The 26,464-nt window shown below is 38.9% G+C and overlaps 1 protein-coding gene across 3 annotated transcripts in view; it reads right to left on the reverse strand.

The window, feature by feature from the left end:
- The window catches only part of ADGRL4 (adhesion G protein-coupled receptor L4), a 119,973-nt gene extending 93,787 nt beyond the window's left edge, over positions 1–26,186 (reverse strand). For all 3 annotated transcript variants that reach the window (XM_028142497.2, XM_054721133.1, XM_028142494.2), the window contains exons 1-2: positions 26,010–26,186; positions 24,520–24,666 (exon numbers count right to left, since the gene is read on the reverse strand). In XM_028142497.2, coding sequence (XP_027998298.2) covers positions 24,520–24,666; positions 26,010–26,031 — 169 coding nt within the window. In that variant the 5' untranslated portion in view covers positions 26,032–26,186. The remainder of the gene's footprint in view (positions 1–24,519; positions 24,667–26,009) is intronic.
- Positions 26,187–26,464: the final 278 nt, after the last annotated feature.

Raw genomic sequence — 26,464 nt, forward strand, 5'->3', positions numbered from 1 at the left:
ATTAACTGACCATGTCCAAAAACGGGTTCAGGTAGGAATATTCCTACTCTGTCTAGAGTTTGTCCTTGTGATTTATTAATAGTCATCACAAATGCTGGCATAACGGGAAACTATCTTCGAATTAATTTAAATGGGTGGCCAGTGTCAGATGGGGACAAATCAATTCTTGGAATCAGAACAATCTCTCCCTCTGCAGATCCTGTTAATATTTCAGCTTTGATAATGTTAGGTCGCAATCTTTTGATAATAAATCTGGTACCATTACAAAGACCCCATTTACTATTAAGATTTCTCAATAGCATGATGATTGCACCCACTTTCAATTTTAATTTATGACATGGCATTCCAGAAGGAGTAATACTATTAAGAAATTCAATAAGAAAATTTTCCTTTTCAGCATCATCTGTTGAGTCAATGGAATCATCACTCAAATAGGTATGAAAATCTCCATCAAGTATATCCAAAATTTCTTCATTTAATTTTTGAACGTGCTCATTTTTTGAACAAAGAATTGCACGTTTAGATATATTTTTAATATTATCTATAGGTACACTATTTCCAAAGGTGGCTTTAATAATAGATCCATTAAAAACCATTTCATGGGGAATTTCAATAATATCCATTCCTAAATGAAAACTGCTATCAAGTTTGCCATCTCCAAGTTTTACTAACCATTCACTATAAGCAGAATCCTCTGATCTCATATTTGTTTTAAGAGACAACTATCTGAAACATCCCCAAACACTACAGTACTTTAAACTTATTTGTACTATGGCCAATCATATAGCATGGTGGCACAAAAATCCCCTCTGAAAAGAACTTTTCCACCAAATGCAACATTCAAAGTAGCGCCAGCGAGAGCTTAATATGTATGGCACGTGTGCGAGTCAAAGTTTATTTTTAAATTTCCAGTGTGTCATATGTACCGGTTGGTCAGACGGATGGACAAATGTCGGTCACTTAGCCTTTTATCTATACAGATTATGAGTCATGATTTTACCTTTTTAAAAAATTATCTTTTAATACCTCCAAAGCACGAGTAAGAATCTGAAGGTTTATGTGGCTTCTATTTGGTTTCTAGGACAAAGTTCTTTCCTTTACCCATCACTCGCTTCTCTCCTTTTATTCTTGAATGTTAATTCCAACATAATTTTTGTAACACCTCTTGAAAAGGATCCCACCAAGTTTTTGATAGTCCACATGATAAAACTTACAGAAAAACTACAGCATGAGACTTTCATTCTATCACTAACTTCTTCATATAACTGTAATTCCTCAGTCTCTATAGAATGAAAAAGGAAAATAAAAGTGCCTTCTCTCATTCCAAGCCCTTTCTCAGTCGGGCAACCACAAAATGAATGAGCCTACAATTCATGCCATGTAATCTGTATCAGGCATAATTCAAATCAAATCCCATCATGCAAAGTCTGGGATAATTAAAATGTATAAGAGAACAGTGGTGACCTGGGGGAGAACTTATGAAACCTTGTCTCCTGCTTTTGCTGAATATTATTTTTGTTATGCTAGACTCCAAGTCCCTATCGGGGACCTGGTCAGGCGGCTGCCAGTGCTAACCCACGCTGCCTGCCCTGGTCCGTGATCTGTGATGGCGGACCTGGTCAGGCAGCTGTCGGCACTAACCCACGCCGCCTGCCCTGGTCCGTGATCCGTAATGGCAGACCTGGTCAGGCAGCGGTCAGCAGTAACACACACTGCCTGCTCTGGTCCGTGATCCATGATCACGACGCCTGCCCTGGTCCGTGATCCATGATGGCGGACCTGGGTAGGCAGCTGTGGGCGCTAATCCATGCTGCCTGCCCTGGTCAGCCGGCTGCCGGCACTAACCACCTGCCCCAGTCTACCATCATGGCTTGGATTCCACCCGCAGCGGGTGCTGCCCCCTCCCCCCCGCCATCTTTGCTGGTTTAATGTGTATATTTGCTCCTGATTGGCTGGTGGGTGTGACTTATGGGTATAGCAAAGGTACGGTCAATTTGCATATTACTGTTTTATTAGGTAGGATAATAAGGAAATAAATATACATATATTAAATGTGCAGTCTGAAAAATCTAATTTATAGCATAAATGCAGGATTAAAAATTTTTTACCATCATCATTAATTATAATGTATTAATTCCCATGCCAATTCTAAACATTCTAAGGCACAGTTTAGCCAATGTTGGTAAGGATACTGCTATGGATTAAATATTTGTGTCCCCCTCTCCCCAATTCCTATGTTAAAACCCTAATTTTCAATGTGATGGTATTTGGAGATAAAGCCTTTGGGACAATCAGGTTCATGAGGGTAGAGACCTCATTAATAATATTAGTGCTCTTTTAAGAAGATGAAAGGACCAGAGTTTTCCCTCTTTGCCATTCAAGGGAACAAAGAGAAAATGGGCATCTGTAAACCTGGAAGAGTGTCTCACCAGACACCTAGTCTGCTAATACCTTGATCTTGGACTTCCCAGCCTCCAGAACTGTATGGCATAAATGTTTGTTGTTTAAATCACCCAATCTATGGTATTTGTTTTAGCAGCCTGAGCTGAGTAAGAAAGTAATCACGATGGTTACCTATGGGAAAAGATAGGAAGTTTGGCAACATTGGAACTGTCATCTAGCATCCTGATCTAGGCACTGGCAAATACTGCTTGGTTATTTTATGTGGATAATTTCTTTGTTGCTATCCTTTCCTTTTCAATATTGCAGTACTCCTGTGATTTTCCTGGCAGGCCATGTTTATCTCTCCCCCCGCCCCCCCTGCTTTTTTTAAATAGCATGCAAATGCCAAACCTGTGCCTATAAGGAAGCCAGAATCTTCTGCTCTGAATCTTCACTTAGCCTGGTGGTCCTTCTCTGGTGCTCGAGAGCCTATGCAATTTTTTCTTCATTGAATGCATACTTTCTTCTAATCTTTTCTGTCATCTTCTACTTTTTCTCTACTCAATTCTTTCCAACAGCCTATACATTTGATTGATTTCCATATTGGTTTCACAATCATACTACTTAGAAGGGTTTCTTTACTTCTCAGACACTGCTCAACCCATTCTAGGTTAGATTCAGTCACCAAAACTTCACCAAAGTGGTTCTTACTAATGTCACCATTGATCTCTATATTAAAAGTTATAGGGTGTTTTTGCAATTTTTATTGGGCCTTTCAGTAGCATTTGAATCAGGGAATTCTCCATTTCTCTTCATATACCCATTCCCTTATCTTTAATGATAACACACAAGGTCTCCCTACCTTTAAGGCCACATTTATAAATCCCCTATGTTAATTTTATTTTCTATATTTATTAAATATTCGAGTCTCTGAGTCTCTTAGGACTTGAACTTAGTTCTTTATTTTCATTCAATGATCTCTTATGTAGTTTTTATAGGTAATCATATTTGCTTACATGGCTTCTATTAACAACATTCTGCTAATGACTTCATTTTTTTTTCTGTCTACAGAAGTCTTTTCTAAGTTTCAGACCAATATGTATTATTGTCTCCTCTTATATTAGCATATCAGGCATACCATATCCAAACAGAAATAATCATTTTTCTTCATGTTTTCTCATCAAATGCATAATCAAATGCATAGCAGCCTGAGTTTGTTCATAACAAACATAAGATATATCCTTCTCATTTTTCTGCTTTTCACTTGGAATATCCAATTTATCATCAAGACCTATAGATCTCTACATTTTATATATCACTAGAGGCCTGGTGCATGAAAATTAATGCACTGGAGCAGGGGTGTCTCTCAGCCTGGCCTGCTCCCTCTCACAGTCCAGGAGCCCTCAGGTGCGGGAGGCAAACTGGTAATCAGGGGAAGGCAACGTACCCATCAAGCCTCTGCTGCTGCCACTGCCAGCAGCACAAGCCTCGGCTGGCCCTCATTACCTGAGCCTCAGGTGGCCCTGGGCAGCTGGGCAGACACCATCCGAGGCTTGCCTGCACCTCAGCCACCATCGGCAGCTTGCCTGCACCTCGGGCTGGACCTGAGTGACTGGGCAGCCGATACCTGAGGCTTGCCTGAGACTTGGGCCAGCCCTGGGCAACTGGGGGGCTGAGGGGACTGGGGACTCCGGAGGCAGGCGCGTGGAGTGGCCCGACCCGCCTGGGGGCGAGCCCGGCCATGCTGCATGCCTGCCGCCCTGGTGGGGCTGAGGGGACTGGGTGCTGCCATCTTGTGGGTGTGGGCGCCACCATCTGTGATGACGTGGCAGTCAATTAGCATATTCCCTCCTTATTGGCTGTGGGCGCCACCATCTTGGTGAGGGCATGATGGTCAATTAGCATACTCCCTTTTTATTAGATAGGATTCTTATCTGTTTTCTTCCATCCTTTTGGTCATTGATCTTGACTAAGCCAATATTCTCTCTTCCTGACCAATGCAACAGTCTCCACCTGATGAGTCTGCATTCACCTTTACTGACCTGTAATTTATTTCCTTTTTAGAAGAAAATGTGATATTCAACATGCAAATATCTGAAAACAGAATCCAGTTTTTCTACTGATAACATCAAAGCCCTACATAACTTAGAAGTGAAGGAATTTAGTCATAACCTAGTACTTTCTTGCCAAATAACAAAATGAAAATATTATATTGATGGTATACACACTTTATTTAAGGACTTTCTTAAAGAGTTCAATTGATCATCAGCTCCTTAATAATAGTAATGTTGAAATGATAGGTTAAAAAAATTAGAGTGGAGTAATTTAGACTTAGGAGAGCCTGATGGGAGTTTCCATCACTGGCCAAGATAATAAGTTGAGATTCAGTTTCAAAAAGGATTCCTTTTCATTTTTAATCTGTTGAATTCTTATTTAACCTTTCTACTTTTCGTTTATTGGAAAGTTTTCCAAGAAATTATAGAGGGTTCTAATGCAGTGAGTAAATATTTGATCATCTTGAGTTGACATAAGTTAAATAATAACTCAGAAATATTGCTAAACTAAATAAAAGTGTCTTGACATGTTTTCACTCAAATCTATCATTATTCAGGATGAGATATTACTCTGTTGAATGCTTGAACAGCCACAGAAGAACAGAATCATGATAGAGTAATTCCAATCATTCTTCTCAACAAGTTTCCATCAATGAATACACATCATTTCTCCCAGGCACTGAAAATCCTGTGCTTTTCATGAGGTTTTACTATGGATCCATGATTTCTCTTAGCGTTTAAGAATACACCTGGAGATTATACTGAGAGGTAAGACACTAAATTTTCATCTTTGAAACAAAGTTGTGCCAAATATCCAATCCTTCCACTTTGCAAAATTATTTACCCTTTTGTTTTTCTCAGAATAATCTTATGAAATGAAAAATAAATCTTATTCTATATATAAAATGATATTATTTATAGTGATATTATATATGACATATATACACACATATGTAAATATATATTTCTCTATTTAAATAAGCTTATGTCAAAGTATTTTGCAAGTCCTTTTTTGAAATTGCATAATAGTGAAAAGAAACTTCACATATAGAAATATCTGTCATCTGTCCACTTATAAATAGCAAATTTCAGTAGCAGATTTGTTAAACCCAACAAAAATATTTAGAATTTTATAATGCAGAGATTTGTTCAAGGTTCATAGAAACCCTATTGTTTTCAAGCAATAGAAGAAGAAGATGGATATTAACATATTTGGTAATTAATAATGATACATATTCATAGTAAAATATTTTTTTAAAAACCTGTTTTCTGATCATTTACATTTAAAAAATCTGTTTCTAGTTTAAATTCAGTCTTCAATTATGTTGACCAAATGATAGGTACAAATAATATTTTAAGAACTCACGCTTTAAGGAAAGCTCACTAATAAGTAAATTATTTAAATGTTTTCCCTTCAGACACAGTGAGCTTTAAATGTAAGTTAAAAATTAATGAACTGTTGACAAATAGGGAATCATATGCCCATATTCCAGGTAGATGATGCAGTGCATGTAAGTATTGCTGTTTGTAGAGTTTGGGAAAAGCAGGAGAGCATCTTGTTATTTTATGTGTAACTTTAACCTCAGAACTTAGAAGCCTAGAAAATCTGGTTTTCTGGATGGTTTGAGAAGTAGAAAGAGAATGAATTTACCAAAACCAATTTGGCAGAAAGTGATTGACAGATTTACATTGCTAACAATAATCATTTATTGAGGTCTTTCTATATGACCAGTATCATAATGAAGTGCTTTATTTGTATTATCTTCTTTAATCCTCAACAATATTTTGATGTCGATGAAACTATTTATCTCAAGATATATAGAAATTTGTTCAAATCTGACAGCTAGTAAATGACAGAACCAGGATTTGATTCCTTAGATGGTTTCTTTAGAGGCTCTGCTTTTTCTATGGCCTCGCCTCCCACAATAAACTGTAATTCTATATTTGATAAATCTTGGTTGAAATTGTCAATAGTGTCTGAATCTAAAAAGCTGAGGTTCAGCCCTGGTCTGGGCTCAGTGGTTAGAGCACCGGCCCTCAGTCTGAAGTGTCAATGGTTCGATTTGCAGCCAAGGGCCCATACCTCAGTTGCAGGTTTTTGATCCCCAGCCCCTGTTGGGGCACATGCGGGAGGCAACCAATGTGTCTCTCTTACATAGATGCCCCTCTCTCTCTCTCTCTCTCTCTCTCTCTCTCTCTGCATCCCCCTCCCTCCCTTCTGCTCTGTCTGAAAATCAATGGAAAAAATATCCTGAGGGTTAAAAAAAAAGTTGAGGCTCAGATTATCATAGTGGGTCTGCATCATAATGCTTCAGCTCCTGAAACCAACGTTAAAATAAACAGTGGTCATTTTGTTTCCTCCTATATTTATCATATGGATTTAATGAATATTTATTGTACTTCAAATTTTCATTTTAAATCCTGATCTCTAAGTGTATCATTGTTTCTATTCAATTTTAAATACTGTTATAAGGACAATTACTTTTTCATTAATAAGTGAATTGACCTGAAAATATTAAGATATTAGTAATATATGAATCACTAGAATCTTTTATTAAAATTATACCGATAACCCACAAGACTTGATGTTTCTTTTCTCAACATAATAATGAAATTGGACTATGGGTTATGATCCAAAGCCTTGCTTAAATTCAGGTTCTTTACTTATTTATTCTTAAAGCAACCATCTGATTTTTTCAAAGGATAAGTATAATGAGATTATTGACTATAAAACAACAATTAATGGTCTCTACTAAAATTTTTCTGACTTATTTGTCCACTAATAAACTGAAATTCAGAGTCCAAAACACATAAAAAAAACATTCTTTTCCACATGGTATTCCATTATGAAACTGCTGCAATGAACATAACATTAGTTGAACAAACATAACACTATAATCAAGCATCTGCTTGCCTTCCTGCTTTGCATATCCAACAGAGGTTTGTTGTACTTTCTTTAGTATTCTCAATAGATTTCTGTGTTCACAAAGGTCCAGAAATTATCTTTAGAACTTATCCTCCATATGGCACCAGAAAACCTGGCATAACAACCTTTCCGGCCCAAAGGATTATTCAATTCTCTTATTTCAAAATATAAAACATTTGCCACAAATGCACAACTATCAAGCAAATGTTAGAACCACCTAACATTCTGTGCTGAAATCTCATCAAAATTGATTTGTCTATGCATGTTGACTTTAATAATTTAAAAAATGCACAACAAAACAGCACATTCCTTCCCAATTCAAGTTGTAAATGTTAAACACAACCCGAGTTATATTTTTCATACTAAATTCTTTAATATTCAGGATGTTCGTTGATCAGCAGAGGGCCAACTGCAGGAAGTCACTAAATATACATGACCCCAATTTTAGTTCTGATGCTGTATATCCACAAGAGAGAAATATAGTGGAGATGTCCACTTGGCAAGATAATTATTTTACATATAGGTAACTGATCTGGTTAGTCAAGCCCCATAAAATCTCAAATAAATGACATATTTTGGCTTTCTTTGGGAAAATATTACTAATTTCACCATTTGCTTTAACTCTCCTCAGTAATCCATTAGTTTTCCTGTATAAACACAACCTGAGTCAATACCTATTAAGCTAACATGTAAAGTATATGAGGAACACTGACAACTTACTACCTTCCTTCTATTGTAACTTCTTAAAATCTACATTCTAAAATGAATTGAATAATTTAAACAAGTAAATTTTATTTCTAAATGAGCTCCTCCTATCTAATAAAAGAGAAACATGCAAATTGACTGTACCTCCACTATGCCCACAAGCCACACCCACCAGCCAATCAGGAGCAAGTATGCAAATTAACCCAACAAATATGGCAGCAACCACAGAGCTGGAGAGAGCAGGAGGCTTGGGATGCCCCCGGCAATGGAGGAAGTCAAGCTTCCCACCTGCCCTGGCCTGCCCTGGCCTCTGCTCAAGGCTACAAAATTTCAATTATAGAAGATAAATAAATCCCAACAAAAATGGCAGCAGCCATGCAGCTGCAGCCAGCCGGAGCCTTGGGTTGCCCCTGGCAATGGAGGAAGCCAAGCTTCCTGTCTGGCTGGCCCTGACCTTTGCTCAAGGCTACAAAGTTTCAATTATAGAAGATAAATAAATCCCAGATACCAGGGCCTCCACTTGGGTCGGCAGGATGCATGGCTGGCCTGCAAACCACCACAGGCCCCTCACCCAGGCTGCCCCATGCCCCAAGGGAACCCCCACCCTGATCTGGGAAACCCTTCAGGGCAAACCAGCCGGCGCCCACCCGTGCACCAGGCCTCTATCCTCCTATCTAATAAAAGAGTAATATGCAAATTGACCATCACTCCAACACACAAGACGGCTGCCCCCATGTGGTCAAAGATGGCTGCCCCCATGTGGACACAAGATGGCCGTCACAAGACAGCCAGCAGGGGAGGGCAGTTGGGAGCAACCAGGCCTGCAAGGGAGGGCAGTTGTGGGCGATCAGGCCAGCAGGGGAGGGCAGTTGGGGTGACCAGGCCGGCAGAGGAGGGCAGTTAGGGGCAATCAGGCTGGCAGGGGAGTGGTTAGGGGGTGATCAGGCTGGCAGGCAGAAGCGGTTAGGGGCAATCAGGAAGGCAGGCAAGCGAGCGGTTGGGAGCCAGCAGTCCTGGATTGTGAGAAGGATGTCCGACTGCCCGTATAAACGGGCAGTCGGACATCCCTTGAGGGGTCCCAGATCGGAGAGGGTGCAGGCTGGGCTGAGGGACAGCACCCCACCCCTGTGCACAAATTTTGTGCACCAGGCCTCTAGTGTGCTTATATTTTTACTTTACAAATATAACCTTCAAATATTAAAAAATATACAGTACTATATTAATCCATAAGTAAATCACTTAAATAAGTTAAAAGGCTCCACCTTCAATACAATGAAACAGATAAATATAATGTCACTTATATAAAACACCCTTTAATGCAATCAGGGTAGAATATTCAGACTCCACAGTAGCAAAAAGTAGTTTCCTTCCTTATAATGATAACATAGTGATTGACCTGTGAGTTTAATGTGAAGAAATAATAGGGTTCCCAGTATGTGTGGTTCCTTACATCGAGCCATGACACATTGCCAGATAATTTAATTAATGTGTAACAAGGCCACAAAATCAATTTCTTATCAGCCAAAAACACTCATACAGCAAATTTTATTTTCAAAACATAACCTTAAAATTATATGTGTACCTAAAAAATATAGTACAGAAACTCAGTCTTTGGGTTCTCCTGATATCATTTTCACAAATGGCACAAAGCTTGGTATGTGATGTATAGCCTACAGTGTTTGGTTAGATTCTAAGCTTCCTAGAGAAGGTCACTGGCTCTTTTTATAGCAAATAAAAGTCAAAAGTGTTAATTTCCTCCTTTAAACCAGTCCAAGATTGAAAATTTCTGACATTCTATATTCCAGCAATTCATTTGGGAACTTTTAAACAATTATAAAGGGAATCCATGAAACTGTATACTAATCTGGATTTCTTGATAATCTAAGTATCTGAACTAAAATTGTGGTAAAATCATGTTAATATAGAAAATAGCATTACTCTGCAGTAAATCCCATATAAAGGAACTTTGCAGGAATTGAGCTTGTCTGACCAATGACACGCAAGACAATCACAAATTTTAATGAAAACTCTTTGACTTGAGTATTAAGTGTCATCATCTATTACATTCATGTGTTGAAGTTCTTTCTCTGGCTTCCAATTTCTTTAAACAGATTTTTTTTTTCCTCCTAATATCCTAATTCTCTCCCTACTCAGAACTATACATAAGTCTATAGTAACTTAAGGGCCAGTGCCCTTTTTCTTAATGGCAATGGACCAAAATATTTAAAGGAGCTGAAATATTTCATTAATATTGCCTTAATGTTTTAATATTCAGAAAATCACAATTTTTATACCAGACCAATATGCTTTATTCTATAACTTTTTAACATTCCAAATTCATGATGCATTTATATACATGCTATATAATGTACATTATACAGTGGTATTTTCTCATACAGATGATTAACAAATTATACAAGTATATTGTAAATTCAGATCTTTGGGACAGTTTGATGTTTGATGGCTGGTAAAATCCTATATAATAAAGAGGTGATATGCAAATTGACCATCACTCCAACACACACGATGGCCATTCCCATGTGGTCAAAGATGACTGCCCCCATGTGGACATAAGATGGCCACCATAAGATGGCTGGCAAGGGAGGGCAGTTGGGAGGGACAAGGCCTGCAAGGGAGGGCAGTTAGGGGTGACCGGACTGGCAAGGGAGGGTAGTTAGGGGTGACTGGGCCAGTAGGGGAGGGCAGTTGGGGGTGACCAGGCCAGCAGAGGAGGGATTTGGGGCAATCAGGCTGGCAGGGGAGCAGTTAGGCATCGATCAGGTTGGCAGGGGAGTGGTTAGGGGGTGATCAGGCTGGCAGGCAGAAGCGGTTAGGGGCAATCAGGCAGGCAGGCAGGCGAGTGGTTGGGAGCCAGCAGTCCTGGATTGTGAGAGGGATGTCCGATTGCCCATTTAGGCTCCACTGGGATCGGGCCTAAAAGGGCAGTCGGACATCCCTCATGGTGTCCCAGATTGGAGACGGTACAGGCTGGTCTGAGGGACACACACATACACCCTCCGTGCACGAATTTCATGCACTAGGCCTCTAGTACGGGATATAAAATCCTATCTCAAGAAGACAAGAAGAAGAAATTATCTGAGATAATATGTTTTTCAAACCATTTTCCCCTCATCCTCCTAAACAAGTAATCTTTTAGTTAATTACAACACGCCTAAATTTTTCCCAGAGCAAGGAAGTGAATATCTTTTGGGAAGAGTTAAAGCAAATTTTTAAAAATTAAATAAAAATACCTGGAAAAGCATCAGTATAAGATTTTGTTACTCTTTTTTGCTTCATTCAGCATTTTCCGAGTTTGTTTTATAAAGTAAACCTTTTTTTCTCCACCATAATCACTTTCCAATATTCCATGTAATCTCTCTTGCAATTATACATTTTCAAAAATGATGTAGATTTCCTCCTCTGCACATTAAGTTAGTGTTATTAGCAAGCACACTTTCCCAAATGTATTTAATGATGAAACCCTTTTCCATGTGTGATAAGAGGAGTGCTCAGTGGAATGCACTTTGGGAACCACTCCTACAAAATTTTGAGAGATCACAGTTTAACCAAAAACATCAACCATCTGCAAGGGCATTCAGGCATGAAGACAACAAAAAGACTTCCCTAATGCCAGAACTTAGGACACATGCCATGCGGGACTCCACTTTTCATGGGGAGAAAATACTCAGATGCACTCTCAGCAAGCAGGAAAGAATAAAAATAAGCAAAATCATAGTAAACAAAAAACCAGTATGGAGAAGTTGTTGTGATAAAAGGCCTAGAAGTGAACGTTAAAAACCTGTTAGAGAGGGCACCAGAAAGATATCCTTCCCTGCCTACACCCAGCCCCAGGAGGCCGACCCCCACAGACCACAAGCATCCCCCAGGCTCCCTGATGGAGTTCCTGGCTGGAGACTGAAGGTTGGGAAGAGAGGAAAGTTGATGTATCCTTCCTGCTCCTTCCCTACTTTAGTGCCCTCTCTGGCAGTGGCCGGGTCCCCAACCTGGGCTCTTCACATGGACCTATTCTCCAAGGTTCTAGCTCTATCTGGGTTCCCTCCACCTTTGTCCCTACAGCTGTGGGAATGAGAATGGTTCCAGGTTATTGTTAGTCCCATGCCTTGCCATTACCCTTCAATTTATCCATACTTGTATACGTAGACCTTCATTAAAGCCTCTTTATTAAAAAATAGAAAATAAAACATTTTTGTGGATGGAGATAATGTTTTCTTCATAATCTTTATATTTGGAAGTATCATAATTCCAATGAAATAATTTAAAGTTACAGAGAGTAAAAATATTTTATTTCTTCCCAATTCATTCATGTGATCATTTATTCTGTTTTAATCAAATTTAGAGCTTTATAAAAAACAAAGTATGTTTCAATAACAGTCCTTCACTTTGTGCACATTAATTCAAAAAGATAAAACTTCATCTTAAATGGGTACTGATTATTAAATACAGCTTTATATTAATTGTACTTAGGTCAGTTCACTGGAAGGAGTGATAAATGTGAGACATTCTCAATAATACATAAACTAAACTTTTTTGAAATTAGAAATAAAAACTGTCAAAGTACTAATTAATTAGAAGTAAAAATATCATTTCTTTCTAAGTGCCAATAATTTCACACTTTCTAGGATTTTGTGAAAAAGGCATATTTGATACATACAATGCAGAAGGAAATAGCATAGTCAGCATGATTCATGAGACTCTGAAGATCAGGGCCAGATTGGCTCCAAATCAGAAGTCCATCATCACAAAGCATCAGTACCAGCATTACAACTGGACCTGCCTTAGAACACACCACTTCCTAATTCATGAAGATGTTCAAAAGAGCAATAATTAGGTTAATGAAAATCCAGCCTTGCATAATAGGTCACTAAAAATAAGGTAGGAAAATGATTAGAGAAAATCAATGTGAAATATAATGCTAACTGGTCATGCAAATTTTCCATCTTGGCTATCATGAATACTCTTTCTTTACTGCAAAATATTTGGAATGGGATCATACTTAAGGTAATTTTGCTGTATTAGTCTTTAACAATGGACACGATTCAACCAAATCTGAGTACTGATACACCCAAGCAGAAATATCATCCACAATGTCTTAATAAATTAAACATAGGCAAGGTACAATAAGAATGGGGCACCCACCAATCAGAACAACCACTCAACAACAGTCCAAAGTATTTAAAAAATTGGACCCATTAAATTTTGGTAGGTTCCAAGGGTATAATGGAATAAGAAATTCGTCACTGTACTCAAACAATAATCATTGATAGGATTCCCCAGGGATGACTGAAAAGCAGGGAGACCCTATCAAAACTTACTCCAATATTATATATTAAAGCAAAAATCAAAGGGAATTATGAGGAACATGAAAAAAGAAACAATTTTTTTTCTTCACAGAAAGAAATAAGAAAGGCCTGGCAAAGGAAGTGGCATGTGTACTGGGTCTTTGACAATGAGTCTTGGATTGTACTTACAACATTGAAAGTGCCAATTTATTCCCTGAACACACACACACACACACACACACACACACACACACACACACAGATTATCTTGTCTCATTTATTGATCATCACACAAAGTATTTTGCCGCCTGAAATTATATGTAATCCAGAATGGCGAAATTTGGCTATAGGTTTCTAGCTAAGAGGACTGCTCCTTTGATCAATTTCACTCTCACCATTACTGGTTCCTCACGCACTCATAAACAAATAATCATTGAAGTCCTTTTGGAATTGCAGCATGAGAGGACGTTACATCTTGCCTCATTTTGTTCCACATGATAGTTAAATGGTAATTATAAAGTCACACAAATCACAATCCTCCTCCAAAATGGATATGCATGGCATTCTATTAAAAGGGGTTATTCTCAAACACATATTACAGTGACTAAAGCTCTACAATAGGAGAACATGTTTAAAAAATATCAAGGAGTTATAGCCTTCTGTTTTGCTTTTTTTAAACACAGAGCCCAGCGTTCCTAAATTGAGATCTCTAACATGTTTGTTTGCTTTTTAAATATATTTTTATTGATTTCAGAGAAGAAGGGAGAGGGAGAGAGAGATAGAAACATCAATGATGAGAATCATTGTTTGGCTGCCTCCTGCATGCCCTCTACTGGATATCAAGTCCACAACCCAGGCAGGCATGTACCATTGACTGGAATCAAACTTGGGACCCTTCAGTGTGCAGGCCTAACGCTCTATCCAATGAGCCAAATCAGGTAGGGCTTCTCTGGTTTGTTTTTAATGATTCAAGAGATTCTGATATAGTGCTTCTCTTGCTGATCAGATTATATTTAATCCTGTACTTTTCAGCACTGTAATTCAGGAAGGTTCACTGAGATTGGTCCAGAAATTCTTTCCAAAGGAGGAAGCCACCAGAGAAAACATGGAAAATAAGTTTCATTTATGTGTCAGCCTCTACTGATTTGTAATATTTGTCTGGGGAAGAGCGTTGAGGTCAGATCCTGGCTCAGCAGGAAAGAATATCATGATGTGTCATGGGTCTTAAACAGGAAAAACGGAAGCAGAAGGACTAAATGAAAACATTGTCTGCACTGGTAATGCCTTCTCCAGAGACCAAAGTTAAAAAGAACAATGTACAGTGGAAAGTGCACTGAGTTTAGAGGCAAGAGATTGAAATCTGCATATCTTTCTAGTTCCTGTTTCAAACTGAGCCCCCAATCCAGTTATCCTGAAAAATAGATGAACTGGAAATTGACTATTACTTCACAGTAACAGAATCAAAGATTTTAAAGCTAAGTGAGACATTAATAATGATCCTAGTCTCATCAGCTCATTTTACAGAGACACTGAGGCTTGAATGTTTTTTGTGATTTACCATGAGAATCCCAGTTGAATAGAGCTAGAATATAGATAACACTAGATGTCTGGTGCACGAAAATCACGCACGGGTAGGGTCCCTAGGCCTGGCCAGTAATCAGGGCCGATCGGGGCCTTCCTTCCCCTGGCGGCAGAAACAATCAAAAGTATTAGCAAGTGAGAGGCTCTCTCTATGGTGCATGCCAGCTCCTTTCACCATCCTTTTCCCCAGGTGTATTTTTCTTACCTCTCTCTTTTTCCTGAGCTACAAGGGCCCTTCTTTTGGCTCTCTAACTTGTTTTCTGAGCTAATTTCTTCTATGGCTGGCTCACTTCTACCTCTGTAATTTCCTAAATGAACTTTCTCTCATAGTTTGAGAAAAAAAAAAGTATTAGCTAGTGAATTCACAAAATCAATTGGGGGAAACGGCTAACATAGGGAGGAGACTGCAGGTAATTACAATATTATAACTACAAAAGTTATAAGTGAGTCAATAACAAAGTTCTGGTATAATCAAATGGGGCAGAGTTTCTTCAGACACAATATGCTATTCCTGGTTACCATATATAGGATCCATCCCATAGTAATGACATTGCAATGCAAAAAAAATGATAAGTGAAGGATGTAATTAAGTTCAGAAAACACTTTGGCTACCTTGTTTCACCTTTGACATAAAGGTGGGGAGGAATTTGGAAGAGGTCAATCCAGGTTGAAAAAAAAATCACAAGTGGGTGAAATTAGATTATAGATTATCATAAAAAAGAGTATTGATTCTCCTTGATGAACTCAAGAATATTAGGTGAATTCATCCTGGTGTACTTTCCACTAATGAGTAAAAAAAAAAAAAAAAAAAATTGTTCCTTGTTGTTCCCCTGTTTATGCATGATTACCCCTGTAAGAGAAGAAACCCAGGAATGGAGACTTTAGCCTCAATCTTCTGGTCATTTTTAAGCATTGATTTGTTCACTGGCAATTTTATCAGCTTATTGTCTTGCTGCCTCTTGCTACAAAGGCAGAGGAAGATTTAGAGAAAGGAGGTACCAGGAACTGAGGAACCTGGAGTTTTTAGGATTTGTCAAAGAAGGAAGTATTTTTGTGGTGTGATAGCTCTTTGTACATGGAAGTGAATTTTATTTTTTGTTTAGTTGCGGAATTTTCCAGAGTCTCTGTGAAGTTGTAAATTGGACTTTTCCCCTCAATCTCTTTTCTCCTCCTAGAGTTACATTTTCCAGGCCATTGTTTTATTTATTCATCTGTGTGCTTTGTATTGTTGGCTTTTCTCCAATGACTAGTTATCCTTAAATGACTCATATGTTTATAATTAAATAACAATGTTGATTATTACAGGTATTTGGCCCAGATTTTGCCTGCCAGCCTATTACAACCTCTTTAGTGCATGAGAATTCAGTTTCCTGTACACATGGGTGGCGCAGAGCAATTTTCAGACATGATTCCAATCGCATACATGGGGGGAGTATGAATGCAGAAAAGTGGCATTAATTTTTACACTCAAGAATTCCCTCCAGGCAGAGGACAACATTGCCTTTGGGAGTATTTTCTTGGCTTTAACTGGGAGCAAACACCAGTGGGGCATAGGGAGCCCGATCTGTGTGGTTTTTGGAAAATAGTGTCTCAACCAATCACCTCGATTTCCACATCCTTTCTGGGAAGGGGATGGGATACCATCACCACAAGGAAAAACCATCACTTTCACTGTAGCCTTCTCTGTATGCCCTGAACTGACCTGTTTAGTGGCTGTGGATTCTGCTTTGAAAAGTTCACTCAATTCATAGACTCCTCATGGCCCCACCCTGATTTCACTCATTTCATTGTTCAGTACATTGGGCATGAAGGCAGTAGAGGAATAAGAGTTAAAACATTGAAACTGATCAAGACATTGAAACATGTAAATAGTTTTAACTTTCCTAGTACACTTAGTCCCGAACAATATACTTTTTATATTTTTTATCAGTTGTTTTGATATTATGTAGTTGGGGAAAAAGAGATTCAAAGTGGGAGGGGCAGAACCAAAATAATTCATTTTTATCTCAGTAACATTCAATTTCCTTATTTTCAGAAGTACCTCAGATTGTAGTTTGAGGATCATATGTGGCAACTATCTGTGATTTCTCTGGGAAAATTAATTTATAAGTTGAGGGTAATACTAGTCCTATTTCAGAGAACTGTATAAGGATTAAATTCATAAATTCATGCAAAGTGCTTAGAATGGAGTCTAGCTCACAGAAAGCACTAAAATTAATTTTAATATATTTAATATTATTACTTTTTTGTAAATAAGTCATAAATATGACAGTTATTTATTTAAGCATTAACAAGACTAAATAATGAAGAAGGGAAATAATGAGAAACTTGATAATCAGAGACTGGTTCATTTACTTATTGAGACAACCAGGAACTGGCTATGAAGTATGCTGATGCCCTACAAACCTGGGACTATAGATAAGTGACATTCCAGAACAAAGGAACGATCAAATTTATTAAATAAACTTGGCAATCTTAAAATATTGATGAAAGAGTAGAGTTGTCATAAATGAAGCAGAAAAAAACAGACTCGGTGAGTTGCTTGGTGCTATTGAAGGCACTATCTCCATTATCCCTTTGCTCTTTCTACCATTAATTTTCTTGAGGATCAACAAGTATGAAAATTCCACATTTAGAGCACAATTTTAATTTAATTTAAATTTCTTAGCAGCTCCTAAATATATTGCTGGACAGAAAATATAAGATGGTACAACTGCCATGTCAATTTTGCATGCAAAATGAAAACTAATTCTAAAAAGCAATGCCTAATTTTCCTTATAATTGATACTTTATCATCAGCAACCTATATCATAAGTTAATGTTTTAGCCTAAAGTAAAAACAAAAAAAATGGTATATACTTCATTTGAAAAAAAGTCAATACTCTGAAAATGTTAAATCTGACAGTAAGTTTTTTTAAATATATATATTCATGCAAAGTGCTTAGAATGGAGTCTAGTTCACAGAAAGCACTAAAATTAATTTTAATATATTTAACATTGTTATCTTTTATTATATATTAATATATATTAAAATATACATTATATATATAGTTTTCTGAGCTCATTTCTTCTATGGCTGGCTCACTTCTCCTACCTCTGTAATTTCCTAAATACACTTTTTCTCGGGAGATGTCTGACTGCCAGTTTAGGCCTGATCCTGGGGATTGGGCCTAAGCCAGCAGTCAGACATCTCTCTCACAAACCGGGACTGCAGGCTCCTAACTGCTCACCTGCCTACCTGCCTGATGGCCCCTAACTGCCCCCCTGTTGGCCTGATCACCCCTAACCGCCTCTGCCTCTGCCCCTGCCACCGTGGCTTTGTCTGGAAGGAGGACCAGATGACCGGAAGATGTCCGGTCAACCTGGTCTAATGAGCATATTACCCTTTTATTAGTATATATATATTAGGGTTCTAATAAAGTTTTGAGTATTGGCTACATTTATTTGAGTAATAGGAACTACTCATTAGTGAATGTGATTCTGGCATCTTTGTTTTTAAAAGTCATCTATGCAAATAGACTGAATGGTGGAACAACCAAACAACCAGTCGCTATGACATGCGCTGACCAGCAGGGGGCGTGAGTGGAACATTGCAGGTATCAGCAGTAGGTGGCAGAGCACAGAACATGGCAGGCATCGGCCACGGTAAGATGATGGAGCAGGTGAGCAGGGGTGCCAGACCAAGGTGGGGCGCCGGTCGCTGTCATCGGAGCAAGCCTCTGGTATTTACTGAAAATTTTTTGCTCTCGCACACCACAGTCCCGCCCAGTGTCGTACCTGATGCCAGTGCCAGAACCACTGCTTGCACCTGCTGCCGGTGCCAGCCCCGCTTGCACCCACAACTAGCACCATAGCTGCCGCTCGCATCCGCTGTTGGAACCCGGTGCCAGCCCAGCCCCAATCACTTGGCACTGTCAGCAGGTGTGAGCAGCAGCTGCTGGCCCTGATTGCCCCTGAGGGCTTCTTCACCTCCCCCTGCTCCTGAGGGGAGATCAGGGCAGCAGCCACCACTTGCACCCACTGCTGGCACCAGCCCCAATCGCTCCGTGCCAGCAGCATGTGCAAGTGGGGCCAACATTGTCAGCGCATGGGAGCAGTGGTGGTGGGAGCTGGGCTGCCAGCAGACAGGGGACTGGGGCAGTAGGGGACGTGGAGGATGAGCCAAGACCCATCCCTGTGCCCACAGCAGTCTCACGGCCCACAGTTCCTTTCAAGGAGCAAGAATTCATGCACTGGGCCCCTAGTTCACATTTTTGAGGTGATATATATAAGTCAAGGGTATATACTAAGGTGACCAGATTGTCCCGCTTTTGGTGGGACAGTCCCGATTTTTGGACTTTTATAAAATGCCGTGGGACGCAGGACAAATTGTTAAAAATCGGGATTGTCCCATCAAAAGCGGGATGATCTGGTCACCTTAGTATATACATATCTTTTATCTATCATATAGGTGTAACATTATAGTTAAATATAAAATACTAAAGGCCCAGTGCACAAAATTCGTGCACTTGGAGGGGGTGGGAATTGTTCCTCAGCCCAGCCTGCACCCTCTCCAATATGGGACCCCTCGGGGGATGTCTGACTGCTGGTTTAGGCCTGTGGGATCAGGCCTAAACCATCAGTCAGACATCCCTCTCAATATCTGGGACTGCTGGCTCCAAACCGCTCACCTGCCTGCCTGCCTGATTGCCCCTAACAGCTTCTGCCTGCCAGCCTCATCACCCCATAACCACTCCCCTGCCAGCTTGATCGACGCCTTTCTGCTCCCCTGCCAGCCCAATTGCCCTCAACTGTCCTCCCCTACCAGCCCGGTCGCCCCTAATTACCCTCCCATGCAGGCCTGGTCCCCCCCAACTGCCCTCCCCTGCTGGTCTGGTCACCCCCAACTGCCCTCCTCTGCAGGCCTGGTCGCCCCTAACTTCCCTCCCCTGCAGGCCTGGTCCCCCCCAACTGCCCTCCCCTGCTGGCCTGGTCACCCCCAACTGCCCTCCTCTGTAGGCCTGGTACCCCCCAACTGCCCTCCCCTGCTGGCCTGATTGCCCACAAGTGCCCTCCCCTGCCAGCCATCTTGTGGCAGCCATCTTGTGACCACATGGGGGTGGCCATCTTGTGTGAGGGCATGACGGTCAATTTGCATACTACTCTTGATTATATAGGATATGGAAATGTGATACAAAGAGGAATTAGAGTTATTTTCTGTTCACTTTTCTGTTTTTGAATTTATCAAATTATCACTGTACTAAATATTTAGAACTATAGTTATTATTTGTAGGACATAGTTTGGATAGAATATTTAATTATGTTAACTGATGTGTATATACATGAAATAACATACAGACACATACGTTTTGTATGTTTTGCCTCCATTCTGATGACTTTTGGTTTACCCATTTTGCTGAGCATGCTCTTTATTACTAAAGAGCCAGCTGTTATGGAAGCAATCACATGTCCGCAACGCTGCTGTTTTAGCCCAGGCAGCATCATGCCAGCGTACTATTTTAATTAATATTTCTCCCACATTCTGAACCCATAGGCTATTTCTTCTTGACTCTTAGCTATTGTGCCATTATTTTCTCTACTCTCACCAGTGTCATACAGCTTTCTAGTTTATTACATTATTCCAGTTGAATTTTTCAAGCATAGATATGGTTATCAGATAATAATGAAATACTGTTTTTAAATGTAGAGTATGTTTCCCTGGGTGCAGGCACCAAGACTTCATTATTTTCTGTAAAACATTTATGATGTTGCTTATAATAGGCATGTACCAAGCCATGAAAAGATTTCTATACATACATAAAAGCTGGTAGTGACAGCTTTCTTGATCCTTCCTGTGCTAACCTGGGACATTTCCCCTCCACCCCATTCTGATTCCATGAAATTTCCAAGAATGTGGCCCCACTTAATAAGTTTATATGAGAATAGAGAGACTGTCTCTTCCACCCATCCTCACACCAACCGTGCTGTGTACGGCATCCCCTTGTACCAGCTTCTCACTTCTCCAGAACAGTTTATTCCAATTCAAGCAATTTCATATTTTAGATATACAAAAACATTCTTTCAGTCCTTCCAACTTTACTTTCCTGATTACCTGGGATAGGTAGGAGAGATCCATTTCAAAAGTCTTTAAATATACCCCACAATTTTTACACACACTTCTTCACCTTCTCTTCACAGAGCACCATAAAGAAAAGTGTGTAAATAAATTCCCACCCATACCTCTATAAGTTGTTGAAATAATAAATATATTATTAAAATGATGCTTTTTTTACCAATTTGGTTTAAAAACCTGTACTACACAATTATGCCCGGTGACTAGTAACATTTTGATATCTTTGGTAATCTAGAAAAGGTTGAGTTCCCAGTATTTGAGTCTTAGCTTTATCACTTTAGCCTCAAACACTGCAAAACTCACTTAAGATTTCAGAGTCCTGCTTCTCTCATATGTAAAAAACTATAGCATGGAGCTCAACAGAACCAGTTATACAAAGTCATAAGGGTATTTGTAAGTAAAAAATAGCTTCTGTACTTTTCATTTCAAAAGCTTATATAAACATTATATATTGGTACACGAGACATAAAAGATAATGAACTGTACAAATATAAAGTACTATTGTTTGATAGGTTGGGTAAAATAGCCTTTTGTGGATTGATGGACCCTTGCTAATTTATTCTTACTCTACCAACAGGGCCATCTTCTTAATACACAACAATTTGTCATGCAACTCAGCTACTTACTACCTACTAATGACTCTTCTTTGTTAACAGAAGTTCATACCCTTGATATTCTGACAATTCCCACTGATTGCTCAATTAATATATCCTGTGATACCTATCCAGCACAAAATACTTGGAACACCTTAATACATACCACACATGTTCAACTTCTAGACCTTTGTTAAATCTGATTCCTTTTGCTTGATTCTTTTTGACACTTTGTCAATCTTGATAAATTATATTTATTCTTCAATTCTCAGCTTAAATGTTATTACTGTTCAGAAAGCTTTCCTGAAGTTGGTTGCACATCTCAAATTTACCTGTATTTATACTTTATATAATACTGCATCAAGTCATAAATGCAGTTTCGTAATTGTCTCCAGATATACTAGAAATTAGGGCCAACTTATTACTTATTATTTATTATTTTAACCCAAGGGCATACAGTATATGTTAAGCAGAGGCCTGATGGTCAAACATAGTCAGAAAAAAGTACAGGTTCTCAATTCAGACAGACTTGGGCTTAAATGTTGGCTCTAACACTAGTTTGTTGTAACACTTGAGGTGTTCACTTAACCTTTCTAAAACTCTATTTTCTTAGAGACAAAATGGGAATAATTCTAGATAAAGATGTTGTGCTAATTAATACCCTGATCTATGTGCACAGAGATACTGGTTATCCTGATGGTGATGGTGATAGTGATAAACATAGCGATGATGATGATGAAAGTGCTCAACAAATATTTGTTCAGTAAAAATATGATTAAATGTAATAAATTCACTACTAATAAAATAGTATCCATGGGATCATATAATCTAAATTCTGATAACTTGTTCTAAACCAGCTCTTGGAACAAAGTACATTTAGTGAGAAATGGTTTTTAACATAATAGTTATTTGGAAGATCTCTAAAGGAGCCAAATTATATAAAGATAATGAAGATTATGGTAATGATGCCAAGAAGAAAATAACTTTTATTCCTCAAGTAGTAGGCATCTTCTGAAACAAAACTCCTGTCCTGTGATTACTATTTACCTAATACCAATCTTAAAGAAAGACAGGAAACATGGGAAATTTCTCGAGAGATAAAAGAAGCCAACAATAGTTGATAATATAATATTTTCAGTTTAATTAAATTCTAAAAACACATTAAATATACTTACTAAAAATAAAAAAAAATCTGACAGTGAATTAATAAAAGGTGAAAAAGATAAAAAACAATGTTTGAATAGTTTTAAGAGGATGTCATAAACCTCAGTTAGTAATATTAAAACAAGTGAATATATAACTTTCTTTAAATAAGAATGGGATTTAAGCTAAAAAAAAAAAAGAGGATTTAAGTTTAAACAAAGGGGAGTGATTTCTGTTAAAAAGAACTTGAAAAGAAAAACTATTCTTATTATGAATTGTGTTTTGTGCGAAAAGAAATTGCAGGCTGAAAGGTCTTGAAGTATTTTTTTTCCAGTGGAAAAAAAACAGCCATCAGGTGGCTATTGACTTAGGCAGCAAGGAAAATATGTGTTTTTAAAGAAATCATTAAATACGTTATAACAGCTGGTTGACTGCTGATGCTCCAAATTGTGAAAAATTATTGATTTCAATGATGGTAATCACAATAGTTGAAAAATATCTAATTAACAAAAAGACAACACTACTTATGAAGTACCATGGTTCAATTTGTAATGACTAGCAGAAAAGCACACTAATATGTTTGATGCAGTATTTTGAAGATCACTCAACTATCAACTTTCCATAATGCCATTCAATTAAATACACAGCAAAAATCCAAGATTGTTTATGGAAAGAATTTTGTGGTGCTTGTAGACAAGTATATTACAAAGAGAAAGGCCTGATCTAATGCAACATTAAACTACTGTAGCTTTGTTCTACATTTGTTAAACTTTACACTAACTATGAGGTTTGGTCTTACAATGTCCTGCATATTTAATCTTTTTAAGGAGCTTATAAAATTGATTTACAAGATAAAACTTGTTTATGCTATAAGCAAACACTTGCAATATTAACAGTGTGCAATATCCTGGCTTAATTAGAAAAAGTCCCTATTATCTTAAATATATACAGTATAAAACCACATGGCTCAAATTTGAACTCAACAATTATATTTTAAAACTTATTTATATGGTTTGAAACTTTTTTCTCTTTCTTTCTTCTACATAGAATGTTGTTCTATTGACTCAGTCAAAACTAGATTCTACTAAAAATGAATAAAGTGAATTAAGAAAAATTAAGTGACTCTTGAAGAAAGAGGAGGTGTGGTGGTGAAGACCACAGACAAGAAATCACTTAAATTTGATTATCAGATGGCATTATACTTATCAAGTCAATGGCTACATTGCATTCTAGAAGGACCCTTCCTAGTATTCTTGCTCTGGGCTATAGACTAAAATTTTATAAACGAGGTCTACTTTTCCACAAATAATGCATTTTCAAAATTCTCCTCCTTCCCTCCCTTCCTCTTTTTCTCTATCACCCAGGGTAGCTGGGGAAAACCTGAAATCTCTTAATATTATCCTCAAATGTAGGTAATCAAGTACTAAACAGAGTATCTGAGCACCACATTTAGCAATAGAGCCTGGATGTCTTGAACTCTGTTCTTTGTGACTCTGCTCTTTGCAACTTAGTTTTCCAGCTTAAGTTCAAGGGAAGTCTTTAATATTCATTAAAAAAAGACATAATGGAATTATCAAAAATATATAATCAAGTATAAATTTTGACAAGGGAAATTCAAACTTATTGTTTAGTTAATTAAGCTTTAATTTTTGGACAGGGGAAAAGCAATCACATCAAAATTGAATCTTACAATAAAATCCAAAAGTTAATAATGATTGTTTACCTTCACAAATTGTGACGCCATTTCCTGAAAATCCGATGTTGCAATAACAGGCTTCAACTCCATCCCGTATTTCACATTTTGCATTTGGAAGACAAGTTCTGGTGCAATTTTGAGTATAAGAACAATTCAACAAAGTGGAAAAAACCACTAAAGAAAATAGAAAAATAAAAACCTTTTCAGAAAGAAAAAGAAAAGTTTCCTCTCATTTTTGAGTTAGATTACAATAAATACAAGTCTTCTTTCTTTCTGTTTAGATGATAAGGATTTCCCAAGGGAACATTTAGCTAAAAACAGCAGAAGGCCAAGTAAGTAAAAAAGATGAAGGCATTTTTTCTATCTCAGTGTTTACCAAGGAAATCTTAACAAAAGCTAAAATTTAACAACCAGCTTTATAAAGAACACCGTGTTCCTAGGTCATTGGGCCATAGGCTCACCTTCACCCAGGTGAGATCCTTTTAAAGGTAACTGCTGACTGCAAAGCATTCCCCTCCCCACCTCTGGGAATGATTCTGTGCTGAAATCACAGTCAATTGAGTTTTTTTAAATTCAAATTTGTGTTCTTTTAAGATGAAGAGCAACACGTAATACCCAGAAGGACAAATGCAATTGCTATTTTTTTCTACATTCTAATGATCTTTTTAAATTCTGCCTTTCTATTAAAAACATTCTTTTACATTTTTTCCCAGTAGAGAAAATTAGAATAAAACTCAACATACTGGTTAAAGATTGGTCTTCCGGAAAAGGAACCCCACACAAACATGACCAACAAAATTCAGCAACAAGACTTATTTCAGAGGGATTGAAAACGAAGTTGGAAATGGTGGGTTTTTAGGGGAAAATAAGGAAGACCATAGGACGTTCCTTTTTTATTACTGTCTATGGTCTTTTCAAGACAAGCCTGCTTGAGAAGGGACAATTATGAACCATACACATTTTCTGAATATTTTCAGTCACCTCAGAAAAATTGTCCTTACTAGTAGCAAGAGATACTTAAACACCTGCTTCTAAATCCCAGTCTCCTATAGGGCTGTATGCCCTGTCTAAACCACAGTTAATTCTCCTTCAAGGATGTGATATCTCTTCTTTCTGTACAGCCTCATCAAAATGGTATTTTAAATGAACCCCAAGTCTGGGCTCAAAGTCCCCTTGGAATGCCAGGAAACTCCCCCAAGTGTTAATAGTTTGGATTTTCCCAAAATTCTGGGCGGGGGAAGGCTCGGAAGAAAGGTCAGAGTCTAAGACTTTGAAGATTTGGGGGATTTTGTCAGCAGGAAAAAAAAAAAAAAAAAAAAAAGTGACAGTCCCTGGGCCCCTAATAGCGAACTCCAGAGTCGAAAGGCCAAAGAGAAAAACATCCTGCGGAGCTGCGCCAGCGCTCCTTGGAGACCTGGCCCGCGCACTGGGCAAGTGCGTTCCAGCTGCGCCAACTCCGGGTCCCCGCAGGCGACGGGCCCTCCAGCCGCCGCAGGGACGGGGTGCGGGGCACTCACCTAGGAGCGGGAGGAGTCTCATTGGCGGCGGCCGTGGTGGTGGCGGTGGCGGGAGCGCGACTGGGTGTCGGACGGTGTCCCCGGGACGGGTGGCGGCTGGGCGGGCGCGGCAGGGTCCCGGCTCCGTCCCCAGTGACGCGCCGGCTTCCTCCGGACACTTTCCGGCCTCTTTGTGTGTGTGTCAAGCCCCGAGTCTGCTGGCCACGTCCGGCCCCGACCCCTTCCGCCACGCCACCGTGACTTCATGCCCTGGCTCTTGGCGGCCGTGCCAGCACTCTTGCAGACCCTGCCTGGGGTCACTTTGGCCCCAGGTGTAGCGGCCAGAGCGCCCACCGCACCCAGCGCCTGCCTGTCCTCCGCAGAGGCCCAGGCAGGGTCCCGCCAGGGACAGCGTCCAGAGCAGGGCAGGTATAGGGGTCCTTCCCGCAGCCCACATCTCAGGATATGGGGTGCTT

This window comes from Eptesicus fuscus, chromosome 9 (genome assembly GCF_027574615.1).
Source record: "Eptesicus fuscus isolate TK198812 chromosome 9, DD_ASM_mEF_20220401, whole genome shotgun sequence".
NCBI lineage: Eukaryota > Metazoa > Chordata > Mammalia > Chiroptera > Vespertilionidae > Eptesicus > Eptesicus fuscus.